This window comes from Chanodichthys erythropterus, chromosome 20 (assembly GCF_024489055.1).
Source record: "Chanodichthys erythropterus isolate Z2021 chromosome 20, ASM2448905v1, whole genome shotgun sequence".
Taxonomy (NCBI): Eukaryota; Metazoa; Chordata; class Actinopteri; order Cypriniformes; family Xenocyprididae; genus Chanodichthys; species Chanodichthys erythropterus.
The window spans coordinates 28,455,218-28,473,467 of NC_090240.1; the positions used below are offsets into that span (position 1 = coordinate 28,455,218).

Genomic DNA, 18,250 nt, shown 5'->3' on the forward strand with positions numbered 1-18,250 from the left:
TTCTTTTTTGTTTTAAATTGTACTTTTGGGTCTGAATCGCAGCAACAACCGAACACAAAGAACTAAAAGTGAGTAAGTGGCAAGTCTGATGGGGGGCTTCAGACTTTCTATTTGAGCATCAGTGAGAGGGTTTCCTGCTGGAAAGCATGGATCAACTTGTTCTGCTTTTGATGACTGTACCTGCTGCTGCTGATGTTGTTGTTGGGCATCTCTAAGCTGTTTGTCTGTAAACGCTGAGAGAGTTCAGAGCAGATCAGAGACGTCTGATGTCTGAAGGATGGGAAGAGAGGGATTCCATGAACAGAGAGCACTGGTGTGAAAAGAAGAGAGATGAGGAGAGGAGGTGACAGGAGCTGCGATGATCAAGGGAGGTTAGTATAGGAGAGAAGCGGAAAACAGGGGTGATACAGAATTTAATACTGACAGATCCGCCGATGTGTGTGTATTGTATGTATGAGAGCATGCGTCTGACACGCATGTTGACACGCATTCCGGTGCAGCCAGAGGAACATCACATGTACACACACACACACTTACTCAACTACCAATATATGAACGGACTTCTTCCATAGATTTCTGTTGTTTTTAAATGCAGCTAATTATAAGCACTAAAAACTAACCATTTTTACCAGCCGCAATAAACACTTATGTTTTGTTTTTGTTTTTTTTAAATATATTTTTGCATATTTAAAGTGCGTCACATTAGCGAAATTTCACATGCAAAAACAGGTCCATTGTCCATTGCCAATAGCGTAAAAAGTCACTTTCTGTTGGTCAGTGTGGCGAATTCGCAAGATTTGCAACATGAGCACAATCTGTGTGGGGAACGTTTGGTAACACTTTATTTTACAATGTCACTGTTAGACGTTACATGTACTTACTGTAGTAACAACTATAAATTATGCATAAACTTACATGCAACTAACCCTAAAATCAAACCCTAACCCTAAAGTTAGTACATGAATTTAATTAATATTACTCAGTACTAAAATTTATAATTACACTTTAACAAGGACACCTTAACTTTTTCTGCACCTTCACACTATGAAGTATAAAGGTTTGGGGTCAGTAAGATTTTTTTAAAAATATATTAATAGTTTTATTCCACAAGGATGCGTTAATTTTTTTTTAAATATGACAGTAAACACATAATACTATAAAATAAAATAAAAAATGCTGTTCTGTTTAATTTTCTATTCATCAAATAATCAAATAAAAGAAAAAAGTATGATAGTTTCCAAAAAACAACAACAAAAACAAACAAACAGCACAGCTGTTTTTAAGACTGATAAAAAGAAAGGTTTCTTGAGAACCATTTCAGCATATTACATTTTATATTTAATATCCTTATCTAAATAATCTACAATATTTTCTGCATTTTTAATTAAATAAATATAGCCTTTGTGAGAATAAGAAACTTGGAAAAAAAAAACAAAAAAAACAAAAAAAAACTTACCAACCTCAAATTTCTGAATGCTACAAATGATGGAAATAGTTCAAAATTTAGCTCATTGCATCAGTATGGACTTCTGTGTGCTGGTTAAGTGTTGGCTGCAAGGGCAGATATTGTGATATCCATGTCTAATGGCCCCCAGGATAATCACACCTTTCGCTGAGCATTAAACAAAAGTAGGAGCTTCACACATTTATCTAATTATTTATTTTTACACTTGACCTGTATCGCTAGCCTCCAGAGGTAAAGCCGTCAAAGTCACACTGTCATTTTACATGGCCTACTTTCCCTACCACACACACACACGACACAGGCTCTGGGCTGTGGTTGCATTTGTCCTTTGGGTTACTTTGCCACTAGGGTTAAAACAAATCCACCCATGTAATGACAAAGGTCATTCAAATCCATCTGAGCTCTAATAGCAGGTCTGAATCACTCAAGCTTTAGCTTTCCTAAGCTTCAGCTTATGACCAGATCCTCTGATGGCATCCGAGGCACCTGTCACTAGAGGCAAAGGTGTACTATGACCTGACCATGCATTAAAAGGCATAAACAGGGATTAATGTTGAGATTATTCATGTTTATTTTTGTTCATGTTCATTTGAACAAAATTTTTAGTAAATAAAAACAAACATGAATACAACGAAGCTTAAAGAAAAAAAATGACATGAATGCCATTTTGCTAAAATAAAATGAAGCCTGTTTTAAGAAGCATTAAAATTCTGGATTTATAACACTATTTTCATGAATTAAGCATTTTCCTCCCATCAATTCTCAAATCAAATATAATATAAAATAATATATATAGTAAATATGACCATGTCTGGACCATATGCACTAACTAAGAGGAAATGGCTCTGACTAATAACGTCTTTTTAATGCACTAGCCAGATAAGGATATGAATAACTTGTTCACATTTATTAAATACCAGTAAAGGCTAGTAAAGGAATAATTCATTGCTGCAGGGCTATAACGCAGTAGTAAAGTGCTGGTATAATGCAGTATCTCAGCTTCATTATACACCACAGCAGGGTTCTGATAAACCTTCCCCGGCCAATCATGAGGTGCAGTGATGTACAGGGGTAGTACGATGCTTTGGGGCAGACCGTGACCTTGACAGCACCTGTTCACAGAACATTGCTCCATTGCTCTGAGTTTCATTATCTGAGGCACTGAACAACATTTTTATCACTACGTGTGTTTGCCCCTCATACTGAGGTGTTAAGTAAATTTTCTCCATCCATTCTCGCAGCTTCCATTGTCCACTTGAACCATCCCCCCACTCTCTTCTCTTCCTCTCTTTTTCCCGCCTGGCCTCGGGCTTTTGCACAGAGAGGAGGGCTAGGCACCAAGGCCACGGTCAGTGGAAGCCACAGAGTCAAGACCGTCACTGCACGCACACAAACCACATGCTAAACAAACACCAATGCACCAAAGTCAGAAAGCAGTTACACCTGCAGGTTATGCCATTTAAACATAATGAGTAAAGCCAAACAAACTAGTGAAGACCAACATCTAAATGGAAAATGCAAAAAATATCACTTTTCCTGTTTAAATGACTAGACCAGCAATGGTTTGAAAAAGTGCAAAACTCCTTTTGAAGCCACTACAATCAACATGTTACTTCAATCCAAGAGAACAAAAGTACTATACAATATTTTTTTCAGTCCACAGGTTAAGACCGTCAAGCTGGGTTGAGATTAACAGCATGAGTAATTATGCATTTAGACAATGATTAACTTTTACAAGAGGTCAAACAGGTACAAGGAAGGGAAAGAGGCATCTACTACTTCAAAGAAGAAACTTTCTGCAAATACTGTATATAGGATCACATTTGCCTGTGTCTCCTCATGTTCAGGCAATCTGAAATCAGCCTGAGGTGATGAAGGTTATTCTTTGTGGCAGAACATTTCACTTTCAAGAGCAACTCTAATCAGTCAGAGAGAGCAGTCTTGATTACCTGACCTCCCTTTTTTTTCCTCTTATCTCTTTTTCTTTTTCTCTCTTCCTCCACCATCATCATCATCATCATCTCTATACATTCTTGTCAGAGTCCTGCTGATAGAGGGGTTGAGGATGGTCTTTCTCAGCTGATGGCCCTCAGAGAGTACTTTGCCCACGCCTGGCCTCCATGAGAGAAACTCTAGAGGACAGCAGCACTGCCCCTGCTCGACAGCTGTGTATGTGTGCAGATCCAAAGAAACTTACAGAGATTTCAAGTTATACATTTTATAACTTCATGCTTACACCTCCATGAGCTACAGGAAGGTGTAGGTAAAGCCATGGAGATCCCAGGCTGTTGCAGGGAACCATACATATTCTAGACTTTCATAACAGGTTTCTTGTGCAAAAACTGATTTTAGTAATTGCCATATACCATCAAGTCTACATTCCAGCTCATTCTGGTCGCCATGTAAAAAGACACATCAAAGTGGGGAAAAAATGAATTATATTATCACAAATTCAAATGTGTGCTTTGTGCACTTGACATTAAATACAATAAGTCGCTTTGGAAGTCACAACACCTTTCAGACGATAACTGTGATGACACAGTTAACAACATCGCAAATCTATTAACATTTTTCATTTTTACAAAATTTAAAATACATTTATAATGCTATACTTTGTGTTATATCACCTTGGAAGTTAATTTAAAAAAAATAATTAACAGCTGCAAAGGTGTTTCTAATACAACGGCTGAGAGAGAGACTGAATTCTGAGACAGAGACAGAGACTGAGACAGAATTCTCTCTTCTGACTGCTGTAATCAATCTACATTTTTTCACTCTTTTGGAAAGTCATGAAAACACTATCATGTATTTTTTCTTTTACCATTGGAGCAAACAGGAAGACAAAAATTCTATTGGCTGTCAACTCCCATTCACCACTATAGAAGATCACCCAACTATGATGACTTCCGCTTCTGAGAAACCCAGGTCCATCCCAAAAAACCCCCCACAATATTATATTAAAAAAAAATTGCAAAAACTTTACCCAAAAAATGAACACTTGTCATCACTTGTCATGGCTGAAGGAGCAAGAAAAGGTGAATACTGGGAGGGTACAGTCACTGGTTCAGTTCTTCTTTCGGTTATTCTTTACTGAGTGTTCGCGTCTGTGTGGGTGTGTGTACACGTCTGTATGCAGCCTATATGTTTATCTGAAGCATCTAAAAAGAAAACTGTATGTATGTGATTTTGCTCAGCATTCTGTATTGAAGATTTCAGATTGCCTTCAATACAAAAAGATTACAGCTATATACTTTCACCATACACGGAGAGTGAAAGGTAGAGAGAAGAAAAAAATGCTCTCTGCTTCGCCATCATTATCTAAATGCAGAGCTTTCTGAGTTGCTAATGTCACCCACAGACAGAGAAACTGCTGGAAAATGTAGCAAGAAACCACTGATCTTAAAGACCTGGAGAAACTTCTCCTGACCCTTTTAGTAGCTCACCCAAAAATAAAAATTCATCATTTACTCAGGCTTAATTAGCACTAAAGCTTTCATGCTTTAGAAGAGTCACATGAGTCAAATGAATTACTTTAATTTGCTTCCTTTTCATAGTCATACGATAACAAGGAACATTTTTAAGTTCAATCCAGTGATCAAGTCTGTGAGCACAAGAACACAAGAACTGGACCAGTACAATTTACAATGGTTTTTATGAACCAAATCAACTGATATATTGAAAAGATGTGATTCAAAAGAAGACACTGTTCATAAATCAGACTAACACCGCTACTTCTGACATAAACGTGCCAAGGACATTTGGCAGATGAAGGTATTTCCAGTCAATAATGAAGCTCCATAAAGACCAGGGCTGCATTTCCCACTACCATAGTATGATGCATCGTTGAATAAATCAACTAGCTAGTCACAAAACCATATTGACGCAAACCTGTCGTTCAGCCACGTTGGTGAATGTTGTCACGCAGGTGGTGGAGTAATAACTTCTTTAAATGAAACAGTTTGAGTTCGAATTAATGCTAGATAATTTGCTATAAATTATGGACATGGCATCTGAGGACTAATTGTCATTTTTCTCAGTTATTTTGCTTTATTTCCAGATTCAATCATAGGCTCGTTTTTACGTACCAGAGCACGTACGCGCATGCACACTCTTCAGAAATGGTGCTTAAAATCTCTTGACTTTAAAATATGTAAATGACATTTGTATATATTCGAAATAAAATATATACATTGTACTTAATGTCAGCTTGCTTATTTTGCTCAAGATAATGATTTAGTAAATCCATATGTCATAAAAACAAGAAACTATGCTTCTAACCACAGCTCAAGAGCAGTTTACGAATGTTTGTTTGAATGATGGTTTCGGGAAACACTAACAGAGTTCAACGATTTGGTAACAACGAAACTTGCGATGTTAGATGCTTTTGGGAAAGGCACCCCAGAACAGTACCGTGGAAATCTCCTTTTGTTTTTCATGGAAGAGTATACAGTTTTGAAACAAGTGTGAGTAAATGACGATGGATGAATGAATTTCAGGCTGTACTAGTCCTTTAACAATCCAAAGACACATCCACACCACTCTATATCTTCAGAGCTCTCGCTTTCCATCCCTCTTTTTCTCCTTATCTCCATTCGTCTATAAATTTTTCTCTTTGTCCAGATCCCTCTCTTTCCTTGAAAGCAGCAGGGAGGAGGCCACTTGATCGCAATCAATACCTACATCTCTTCTCGCCACATTCTGGCCATTCCAGCTCTCTCAAACAGCATGTGTGTAAAAGAACAGCTTCATCCACTTGCATACACAATCTCACAACACCACTGCCAAAAACATGTATCAGTATTTTTTTCTTGTTTTCAGAAACATCTGAGCATCCTTATCTAAATAATCTATAAGCAGAAGCAAAAATATATAAAATATTAAAACTTTCCATTCATATTTTATATTTTAATATACACTACGATTAGTATTACTAAGATTTTTTTTAAAGGAAATTAACACTTATTCTGCAAGGATGCATTAAATTGATCAAAAGTTAAAGACATTTATGATGTTATATCAAATAAGTGCTGTTCTGTCCATTCATTAAAGAATTTTGAAAAAAAATGTTTCCACAAAAATATTAAGCAGCACAACCGTTTTCAACATCAAATCAGAATATTAGAATTAGGGATGCACAATATATCGGCCACCATAACAGTATCAGCTGATATAAGTTCATTTTTAATGCTATCATTATTGGCCCGACAAGAAAATTTGGTCTATATATTAAAGACGATAAATAATGGCTTATTTCCTTCAGCTGAGACACTACAGATAGGCATTGTTGATGGTTTTGAATTGCTTGAAATATGATTGGAATTACTTCAAAATGGAAATTTAGTTAAGTTCAACATGTCTGTCATATAGGCTACATAAAATTATAATGGAAACATTATAATTGTGTGCTTTGGACATGGCTTTTAATGTTGAGACCTTTGTTTTTGTAATCAGGCTCTCAAAAATTTTTATAAAAATTTGGATTTAGATTTATCAGACAATTTATCATTTATTGGCGCATCCCTAATTAGAATGATTGATGATTTATTGATGCTTAAAATTCAGCTTTGACAACACAAAAATAAATTATGATTTTAAATATATTCACTTTTTTAACTATTATAAATATAAACTATTTTAACAATTTTTAACTATTCCACACTGATTTTTTATATGTATATATATATATATATATATATATATATTATATATTATATATTATATATTATATATTATATATATATATATATATATATATATATATATATATATATATATATATATATATATAAAAAATGGAACAACCTCACTAGATCTGTCTAAATATATGCATTTATGAATCGTGAATCTTACTCTTATTTATACATTTTTCCAAGGTGTATTCTTTGATATTTCCCAAAAATTGTGTATCCTTCATCAATAATGTTTATATATAATTACTGCAAAACAAGAGAAAAATACTGATAAAGAAAATGACTTTTTATGCTGAAGACATGCACACATGCATTTCATTTGAGACTCCAGAGTAATCAGAGGGTTCAAACCCTTTATTAAGCAGCAGATGAGCATACAGTGACTCTTACCGTCCTCTTCCTTGTGTGTGTTTTGCGGGCTGTGCATCCTATCTGCGCTGGAGGGGTCAGACAGTGCGGTGTGACGTTCAGCTGATATCCATGTGGGGTCACTCATATCAAACTCCTCACTACTCACTGAACACTCATCCTGCGGAGAGAGAGCCAGAGAGATGTCAGTCCGACAGCTGAGGCGAGATTGCTCATATCGGCGCCACGTCTGTGCATGTGTGCAAAACTAGAATAGATGTGAAAGTCAGATTGGGCCGTGATGTTGGCAGGCAAACAGGCCCATGAGGAGGGCTGTCAGAGAGAGCAGTCACCCCCTGCTGAGTGACAGCATCACTCATACACACACAGGCGCAGTGGCCCACCGAGACCACCAAAATTACGACTGGGCCCCAAAGCACAGTGCAGACAGCATGAATACATAGAAGTGTTGAAAAAGAGAGTATAGTGTACTGCTTCAGTATATCTATTCTAATGAAGACATGAACATGATGAAAAACACGATTTATTGATGAAAAATTCACATTCTGACCTCCCTGAAACCTGATTCAGTCGAGTCATTCAGGTTTTTTGTCTTTATGCATCTGCTTTGGAAAGCAAATCAATTAACATGAATCATTTTGTAATTAATGGAATACGTATCATAAAATATTTGATTCACATGCGTGAATAATGGTTTGCACTGCGGCATATATGGCTATATAAATTCACGATTTATCTGCTGACAAACATGCATTGAAAAATAAAATTTGTGAAACATTTTCCAAGTTATGTGTCTCAAATAAACTGATGTTTTATAAGCAGACATATTCACACTATTCCTATCATGGACATGACTATGAATTAAAAGTAAAAAGCAAGGTTGTGAAAAGTTGTTCAAATCAAGAACATTTTCTACCATCAGTGGAACTTTCATTTAATGGAACAGACGGCCTAAACTCTAGCATCTTTAATTAATATACTACCATTCAAAGGTTTGGGGTCAATAAAATTTGTTTTTAAAAGGAATTAATTTTTTTTTTTTTTCAACAAGGATGCAATAAATTCCATAAGTGCATTAAATAAACATAAGTGAAAGCACAGACTTTTATGTTGTTACAAAAACTATCTTCTTTTGAACTTTCTATTCATCAAAGAATCCTGAAAAAATGCATCACAGTTTCCACAAAAATATCAAGCAGCACAACTGTTAACACATCAATATATTAGAATGATTTCTAAAGGATCATGTGACACTGAAGACTGGAGTAATGATGTTGAAAATTCAGCTTTGACAACACAAGAATAAATTACATTTTACAATATATTCAAATAGAAAACAGTTATTTTAAAATGTAATAGTATTTCACAATATTAGTGTTACTGTATTTTATTGTAAAAATGCAACAAAAAAGTTTTTTTGTTGTTAGATTTAGCATCCCCCAGGCAAAAGTCTACCATAACAGAATATCTCTCCTAGAAAATAATGCATGATTTTAGTATCATTCATGTTAGAAAGTGCTTATTCTTAGAGAAATGTATTATTATTACTATTATTATTAAAAACTTAACTCAAAAATAGCAAGCTCAAAATTATACCAGTCCGTTTATCTATTTCTGAAAAATTAACTATGTGTTCCATCGACAAGCAATTTGTCCTGTTTCATAACAAGTTTCTTCAAATGAATGATTGTTTTCCTTAATAAATCCGTTTCCTCCATTCAATATATAAAACTCACAGCAGCACTGAACCGGTGGTGAGGACGCCTGTATAAATATATGAATCAAATAAATCACAGCATTCTGTTTTTTCGGCACATTTGACAGCAACATTTTTTCAACATGAGTGTTTGGATGACACTTCTCAAGCACATTTGTAATGTTAAAGTGAATTCAAAAATACACATTTGTCGAAATAATTTTTCAGAGAGAACACCTTATATCTATTCATAATTTGAAAAAGAATTATTAGGCCAAAAAGAAAAGATCTTAAAATCTTAAATTACACAAATGTATTGTTGTAAACATAATGACTATGTAATGATGGCTATTATACTTAACCTTGACTTATTAAACTCCTGTTCAGTTTGATAGAATCATGTCGATGCCTTCCACCTCTGGAGGACAGCCATCATCCCATTTTAATCACATAACAACTCATATCCTCAAATGAATGTCTCTAAATAATAAGAGCTGTTCCATTCGGTAGTTATAGTCAAGAACATGTGTTCATTATCTACACAAACATCTCAAACTGGCTCAATCAAACGTACACACCGTGCCAGGTTTGTAAAGCAGTGAAATACCTGTGCATAATGTGCTGGACGGAAGAGGATGATTTATTAGACAGGCGAAAGTAAAAGCCGCCCCCAGGGACAGCGGGTGAGGACCCATCTGCTCATGCCTGTTGTTGAAGGCGAACCCTGCCACTCCACCGCACGGCACGACCTCTGTTTAAACAGACACATTCCCCCCCAGAGCTGCCAATCACACAATACCTCCCACCACCAGCCCAGTGCCAGCTCTGATTGGTTAAAGTGCTTACATGCAAATTTGACAGTGCATTATTGATGGGAAAAACTATCCCGCCCTCTCCTCTTTTTTGATGAATGGGTGTGCTTTTTTGAGCTTCAAAATCAGTTACTATTCACTCCCATTATAAAGCTTGGGAGAGTCAGGATATTTTTAATAGAACTCTGATTGTGTTTGATTAAAGGACAAAAGTCCATATGCCTAGGATGGCTTGAGGGTGAGTAAATTATGGGATAATTTTCATATTTGGGTGAGTAACCCTTTAATATTCCAATTCAAATATTAAAAAGTATTAAGCAGCACAGCTGTTTCCAACATTGATAATAATAAAAAATGTTTCTTGAGCAGCTAATCAGCATATTAGAATGATTTCTAAAGGATCATGTGACACTGAAGACTGGAGTAACGATGCTGAAAGGAATAAATTAAATGTATAAATATATTAAAAAAGAAAACATTATTTTAAATTGTAATAATATTCCACACTATTACTGTTTTTAATGTATTTTTTATAAATGTAGCCTTAATAAGCATAAGAGACTTCTTTTTAATAACATAAAAAAAATTCAAAACCCCAACCTTTTGAATGGTAGTATACATACACAATTATATATTATAAAGTATATTAAAGTACATTTTTTTTCTTCACAAAACTACAAAATAATTCACAACTTTAAAAAAAAAGTAAACTTTTTTTTCCCCACAAAACCAAAGCGTTGAAATGTTGTTTGTTTGTTTTGCAACAAGCTAGAAATGTATACAGGCTATAATGTAACTTCTTGGATAATGATAACCTGAGATGCAAAATATTACTTATTGATTTGTAATTTTTACACATTTTTGCCATCTTACAATTTTGTAAGTCATTTTAGCCAGATAACAGTATCTTAGTGACAAATTAACTGAATTTGATGTTTTGCTCCATAAAAATGGATGCGCAAGATCAACAAATGATCTTCAGTGGCAGCGCAGCACTGGCCTGAAAGGATTGCTCTTCGTCAAGTGATTGTCAGTGTTGTCGACCAGCCTGAAACTGTCACACTAACCCAGGGCCAACAGGCCATCCTTATTGTTGAGCCCTGAAATGACTTAAATAATCAACATTTAAATGATACATCAAACAAATACAGCAATCAGACACATGTGTATGTGTATAAATGTGCCCCCAGAGATCAAGAATGATGCCCAGGGGTCAGCTGATAGAAACAGACAGCAGAGGGAGGGGTCAGAGACACCCTTTTAAGGTCACAAGGAAACACGCTGGCCCAAACCATCAGGAAGGCAACAAAGAGGATCGCACTTAAAGCGGCCACACACCCGTCCCACCCCCCAAACCCTGCGTAATGTATTCTGCCGCATTTTCATTCCCTAGCTGAAGTCACAAAATGGACAATCCAGCACCCCCTTAATCATCTTCCAACAGGACATCAAACAGGAGCCTCTATTAATCTGACATTTAACTCCTTTTCAATTATAATCTTGTAAAATCGCATTTAACCACTTCAAGCCTGCGATCAGCGCCGTACAGCTAATCCAATTTAGGACAATGCAGGTCATCAGCGGCCGAATATTTCCAACTCCATCTCCCCGCACCCCTACGGCTCAATTCTGATGGTCTTTTATTAGTTTTTATTGTTTATTAATGATCACACTTACGGCCTCCTCTCATCTGCATGCAGGTGACATTCCGCTCTCTCCCTCTGACAAATTGCTGTCTATGCAGATAAAGAGAGCAGGGACAGCCTGGCATTTTCCCCCTTCACAAAACATCCTGGCTCCTCTGTGTCTTTAATGAGAATAACTGATAGAAACGAGTCCAATCACCTGGTTTCTTTCATTTACGGAGGGTTTGAGTGGTTCTGTGGGCTGTGCACGTGCGTTTCAGGGTTTCTTTTGTCTGAGAGCTGTGTGTGCGTACACAAAACACAAAGAGCAGACGTCCTTGGGAGACGGTCTCTTCTCAGCCAGGGCTGGGCGTTACCTTTGTCCCATCTCGCTTTTTCATTTAGTTGATTAACTTTGCTTTCATAATGATACGCTTTTGGGTGGGTGAGAATGAAAGGAGCCTTTTATCGCTTTAACTGATTTACGTTCACGCGGCTTGAACCTCCGAGCCAGGAGTGTGGACATTTGTAGAGTGACTTTATTAGCAGGGTTAGCCTGTTAGCTGCCCCGCTGTATACTGAGCTGTAAATTGTCTAAATTAAGACGTGAAGGGAGTAAAGTCTTTAAAAAATCATTAACTTTAGGAGTAAGTCTATTTGTAATAGCATGCCGAGGGTAGTCGGACTACCTGGGCGTTCTTTTGCCTTCAGGTCTGAAGTTCAAAAAAAGGTGTTGGAGGAAAAACAAACAAACAACTAAAACAAAAAAAAAAATAAACGACAGCATATTAATATACAGGTTCATCACGTAAATACACGTGCCTAATGTACCTTCAATGATTGATGCCTACCTTCTGAGGCACGCCGTGCTATTTAGTCAAGCACAGAGGCACTAAAATATGAATACAAATGAATGTATTTCTCTGAGACAGTTTAAAGCATGAGAACGCTGGGGCAACATTTGCTTTCCTGAGCTTGTAAAAAAAGCTTTTGTAAGGAGATTGGCCCCTTCCGTCTGCATAAAGAGATGAGGATCTTCTAGGCTGGGTTATGGGGAGGCTTTTTGGTACCAAGGCCATTTAAAGCTAATCCAGTTAGCAAGCCAACCCTTCCTGTCCGACTCTTCAACCGGCTGCTGGTGCCCTTGTGAGAAGCACAATGCTGTGCAACCCTTGGGTTTATGTTGGCCAAGTCCAAAACAATTAACCTGATAAACTCCATTTGCATCGCAGATACTGTAAAAATCAATGAAACTGTCACAAAATGCCTTTAATATTGATATAACTGGGTTTAGACTTTTCACAGCACCTTTTCACATTGAATCATTCAGCAATAGAAAACAGTGAATGCAGCATCAAAAAAGAGTGAGGTGATCATGGTATTTCCTGAGCATAAATGATTGGTTATGTGACTATATGACTGTTTTGCATCTGCATCTGGAACAAGTGATAGTTCTCAGTGTCTCGTCTTATTCAGTCTGCAATTAGTTCCCCTCCTTTTTCCATCTTTCTAATTTAGCATAGCAAGGACAGCGACATGGCTCCAAACGCATAAAGAAATAAATTTAAAGGCTTAAAAATTAAATAAATAAAAAGAGGAATGCTAAGCATATATATGTGCTGCCATGGAAACTGATCAAGATCTGCAATACTGAAACTGATTTAGACAGAACAAAAAAAAACACTTTACATTTTCAGTCTGGACTGTAACGTATAATACTAAAAATAATATAATAATTCTTTAAAAAATACTTTTATCTTTAAAAAAACAATGTGTACATTTTTTAGTTTGGACAGACATTTATGCGAGTTCTAATAAAATAATAATAATAATAATAATAATAATAATAATAATAATAATAATTAGGGCTTGATTCATTTTGATTCATGGATTGATTCTGAGATTTTCCGAATGCATCGCGATGCTCTCTTGAATCGATGCTGAGCTTAGTTTTTAACAGCAGATGGCGCTCTAGGCTAGTTTTTAAAGGATTAGTTCACTTTTAAATAAACTTTTGCTGATAATTTACTCACCCCCATGTCATCCAAGATGTTCATGTCTTTCTTTCTTCAGTCGAAAAGAAATTAAGGTTTTTGATGAAAACATTCCAGGATTTTTCTCCATATAATGGACTTCAATGGGCACCAAACAGTTCAAGGTTTCAGTGCAGCTTTAGAGGGCTTTAAGCCAAACCAGACGATACCAGACGATGAATAAGTGTCTTATCTAGCGAAACGATCTGTCATTTTAAAAATTTTTTTAAAAAGTTTACGTTTTATAAGCACAAATGCTCGCCTTGCTCTGTTCTGCGATGCGCGTTTGTGACGTCACGTAATACACAATTATGTTGAAATGGTCACGCTTGATGTAGGCGGAAGTACCGACTCAGTGTTTACAAGTTGAACGTGCAAATACTCAAGTCAAACGCCATTTACAAAAAAAGGTAAAACAACAATGTCGGACGATTTTGAACTACGAGGAGAAGATGAGTTTTTCACCCTGCCCTAACTTTTTGAACCGGAATACACAGAGGAAGAAATTAGGCAGATGGAAGAGACTGCTGCGGCGACACACATCTCAAGCATCGGGCAGATGAAGATTGGGACAGTAAATGTTTAAATTAAGTGCTGTTTAATGTGTTTTTTAGGAAAGGGAACCTTTTAAAGTTGAGTAATTCATTTTTGGGTGAACTAACCCTTTAAAAAGTCTTAAAATAATCATAATAATAAAAATTCAATCTTATAACTTAAAATAACTATTTCCATTTTTTTTTTAGCAGTTAGCAAAACGAAGTGTTATGGCATAGACAGGAACTCAAATCATGATGGCACATTCAGCTCAGCAGCCAATTTCTTACACATCCACCACACACAAGGTCACAAGATCTTTGTGGGCCGTAGGATGAACACTGACAGCTGTCTGTCATGTCAAATCCTTTATTTCTCACGTCCAACAGATGTCTGAGCATATTACATGAGCTTTCTGTCTTTGACCGCCTTCCCTCCGTCCACTGGGATCAATACCTTCCTAAGGAACCACACTGTATCATTTCAACACAGAAAGGTGAGCGTATTGATAAGAGTGCCATTACTACTAAGGCATGTAAGCCTGCACACTTAAACACAACCATTCGCCCTCAAACACTCACACACAAAAACACACATTGTGAGGTCCGATGAGGATTAACATCTTGCAGACCATGAGCTTTCACTGCAGAATATTGATTGGGTAGGAAAACCGGCCATGAAAAGGGAAAAAACTAGCAATGACACATAAGGTATACATACATAATCATGCCAAAACACACTTGGTGATATCGCATCCAAAGCATGCTATAAAACAAAATGTTGGTGCGGATGTGATCGAATCACTGTAAGGACAAACAGACAGTTTGATATCAATGTCTGTTAGTGATATTACACCCCAGTGTCAGCCACAGGCTAAAAAACATAAAGCATTCTGTTACATGAAGATGGGCTATGATCAATGATTCTGACTGGACCTTCATTGATCCAGAGGCGAGGGGAGGGGAGCTATTTCTGCATGCAGATGCCCCTCTTTTCCTCTCTGAAAAGCAGCGAAACCAAATCTGCACGCTCGGTTACCACCCCTGCCCATTATTCTATTCACGACCCAGAACAAAAGTCAAAAAGAGGAAAGAGACGAGAGTGTCTCTCAGAGGCATCACTCATATCCGTCGTAGAGGTCTTCACAAGCTTTAAAGGTGCAGTGTCATTTTTTCAATGTTTAAAACATGTTATTTGTTATAACAAAGTCCCTTTAAGACGAGTCATTTCACTCGGCGGCCATCTTTGAAACGCCTCTCGGGCATCCTGGGCATCATGCAATCTCTTTGAATGGGGAAACATCAAATTCTCCAAAACTGTTCGCCAACCTTATGATTAAATTTCATATTTGAAATCACCAATGAAATCTAACAACAACCGGCTCATAAATTTAGTTTATAAACACTCGAATCATGACAAAAAAAAATTATTTTTCAGGCTGGATCAAGCTAATGCGCATGCGCAGACCCAAATGCGCGTCTCTTCGGAGGTGCGCGTCTGACTGTTTCTATAGAAACTGGTGATTCTAACGGCCGCTGCAGTGACACGATGACTTTACCAGTTGGCGATTGGCTCTTATTTAGAAGGCGGGACTTATTCCGCCATATTGCGAGTTACACTTTCTCCCATTCAAAACAATACGAGTGACACGTTTTGTGTTATTCTATAGTCTTTGGTTATAATCACTTTCTTTGTTCTATGGAACACAAAAAGAATATATGGCCCTTTCTTTCAATACAATGAAAGTCGAGCTTAAACACCATAAAAGTAGTTCACATGACTTGTGCATTATATTACAATTTATTTAATTAAATGAATGTTATTGTTTTTTTATTTACTTTATAAACAAATATTTCTATTTCCTTTTATAATTTGTTAAAATATATAATATAAATATGCTCTCTTTTAAAATGTATCATAATATTTATATCATAATATTAACATATTTATACATAATTATAATTAATTTATATGAACAGACTATATAGAAAATCTGTACTTCATTTTAAATGAATGGTGGCCAGAAAGAGTATCCAAAATATTACATATTTCCCTTAAACCTGCAAACATTTTAAACATTTTAAAATTTTATAAAGATTTTATCACAACAAATAATATTTCACTAAATTATGTGAACATTTATCATTAGGCTTTCCAGATTAATTAACCACGAGTTTATGGACAGACATCAGTACACTAGGAAGTTGAAAAAATTCTGGAAATTAAATTCACATCACATATTTTTTTTCCAGCTATTCTCCACTAATCGCAGTGAGCTGATTATCACAGCCATTCGGTATAAGACATGACAAGCAACATCGTAAAATTTACCAGAAATGGCCAATATACTTAAATTATTCAAGTGACATATCAGTAGAATTTCAGTACAATAAACATTCAGATTTTCAATTTTCTAAGAAAGTGTTTGTTTGTTTATTTACCCATGCCTTTTTAGATAACTGGTATCAATCTCAGACCCCCACTGTAAATGTTTCTCTTTGTGAGGTTTGGTTAGTGGTGGCTAAAATGCAATTTTACACATAACTGCCAACCTGCATGGAGAGCTTTCCAAGACTCCAGAGACACCAGAAGCTTCAAATACCTGTTTTCTGGCTTTTTTATAGCTGCCCTTTTAATGCAATTAACTTGATTGACAGAAACTTTTCTTAATAAGCCTTTATCTGACAGAGTTCTGCTGTGCTTTAAATCACTCACAAATCTTATGATAATTCAATAATCTGCATTCAGTTTTCACACAATATTAGTTGTTCTCATAGCAATATTCATTGCTTTATTGTACCTGCTCTGCTTCCTGAATCAGAGCTGATCCAAACACGTGATCTTTCCCCCTCTCTACAGAAGGCATGATTGTTCCCTACAGCATTGCTAAATGAAACACATGGGGCATTTATGTCCATTTCTTCACATTGTACTCTGGGAAAAACATCTTGGCTTTTGTGCAGACACTTGCTTAACAGATATTCTACCGTATGACAGCAATTCCTGAGCAGATTTTTAAGTTCTTGTTAGGGATGTGCACGCGTACTCGAGTACTCAGATCCGACAATCAATCATGAAAACAATAATCGCAATGACTTTTAAAAATATATTTATTTTTTTCTGAATGGTTATTGCAGCATTTTGGGAGGTTCCTGAGGTCTGATTGGTTAACGTGAGAACTACATGCCATCCAGACCAGCGAAATAAAGTGAAACTATATTTGAAAGCAGCAGTGATGCCTGAATCACTTTGATGAAATCAATTTGATCATTTGAAAGCGAAAGTAAAATGCACACGTCCGCATTCATAACAGTGTGTGTCCACTGGCAGGCTAGCAGGTTCCCTATTAGCATTGTGTTTAAATCCAAAATATTGCCAAATAGGCTCTATTGATAATCAGTGTAATTTTTCTAGTCACATATTCATACGTTTACAAAGTATTTTTTATTTGTCAGCATTAATTTTCGTAACCGTGTTTTAATTAATATATTTTTATTATCGAAATGAGAGACACACCCCCGTTCCCAAGTACTCGTTTTTGAGAACTATCAGTACTCGAAATGAAAAATTGACAAAAAAAATGCCCATCTCTAGGTTATTGTCAGATATAGTCTGAAAACGTGTCGTTTTTAAAAGCAGAACTTCAGTGGAGTCATTAAACAAACATTCTGGCTTTTTTCTACTCAATGAAGTGTCTCACATTCCTGTGAAGCACATAAGCCTTTGATACTTACTCCTGCTGAGATAAGACAAAAACATATTCTTTTCCCCCTTTGGCATAGATGTGTTTTTCTCTATGAGACGTGCATCACTGCTTGAATTTTAAAGGGAGCAATTTCTTGACATATGTTGACAATAAAGGCTTGTTTTATCATCTTTTATGGGTGGAAAATATCTGTTAAGGACAGCACATAGAATTACATTAGCTGTTATTGGCTGTGTGAAGTGAATTAACAATGTACTCACATAGATGTCCTGATGTCCTCTCGCACTGTTAAACTGACCATCAGGACCGTATAGAAATGG

At 36.2% G+C, this 18,250-nt stretch overlaps 1 protein-coding gene across 4 annotated transcripts in view; it reads right to left on the reverse strand.

Annotated features, from left to right (window-relative positions):
* The window catches only part of nol4lb (nucleolar protein 4-like b), a 113,171-nt gene that overhangs the window by 46,726 nt on the left and 48,195 nt on the right, over nt 1-18,250 (reverse strand). For all 4 annotated transcript variants that reach the window (XM_067370876.1, XM_067370875.1, XM_067370874.1 and 1 more), the window contains exon 5: nt 7,546-7,684. In XM_067370876.1, coding sequence (XP_067226977.1) covers nt 7,546-7,684 — 139 coding nt within the window. The remainder of the gene's footprint in view (nt 1-7,545; nt 7,685-18,250) is intronic.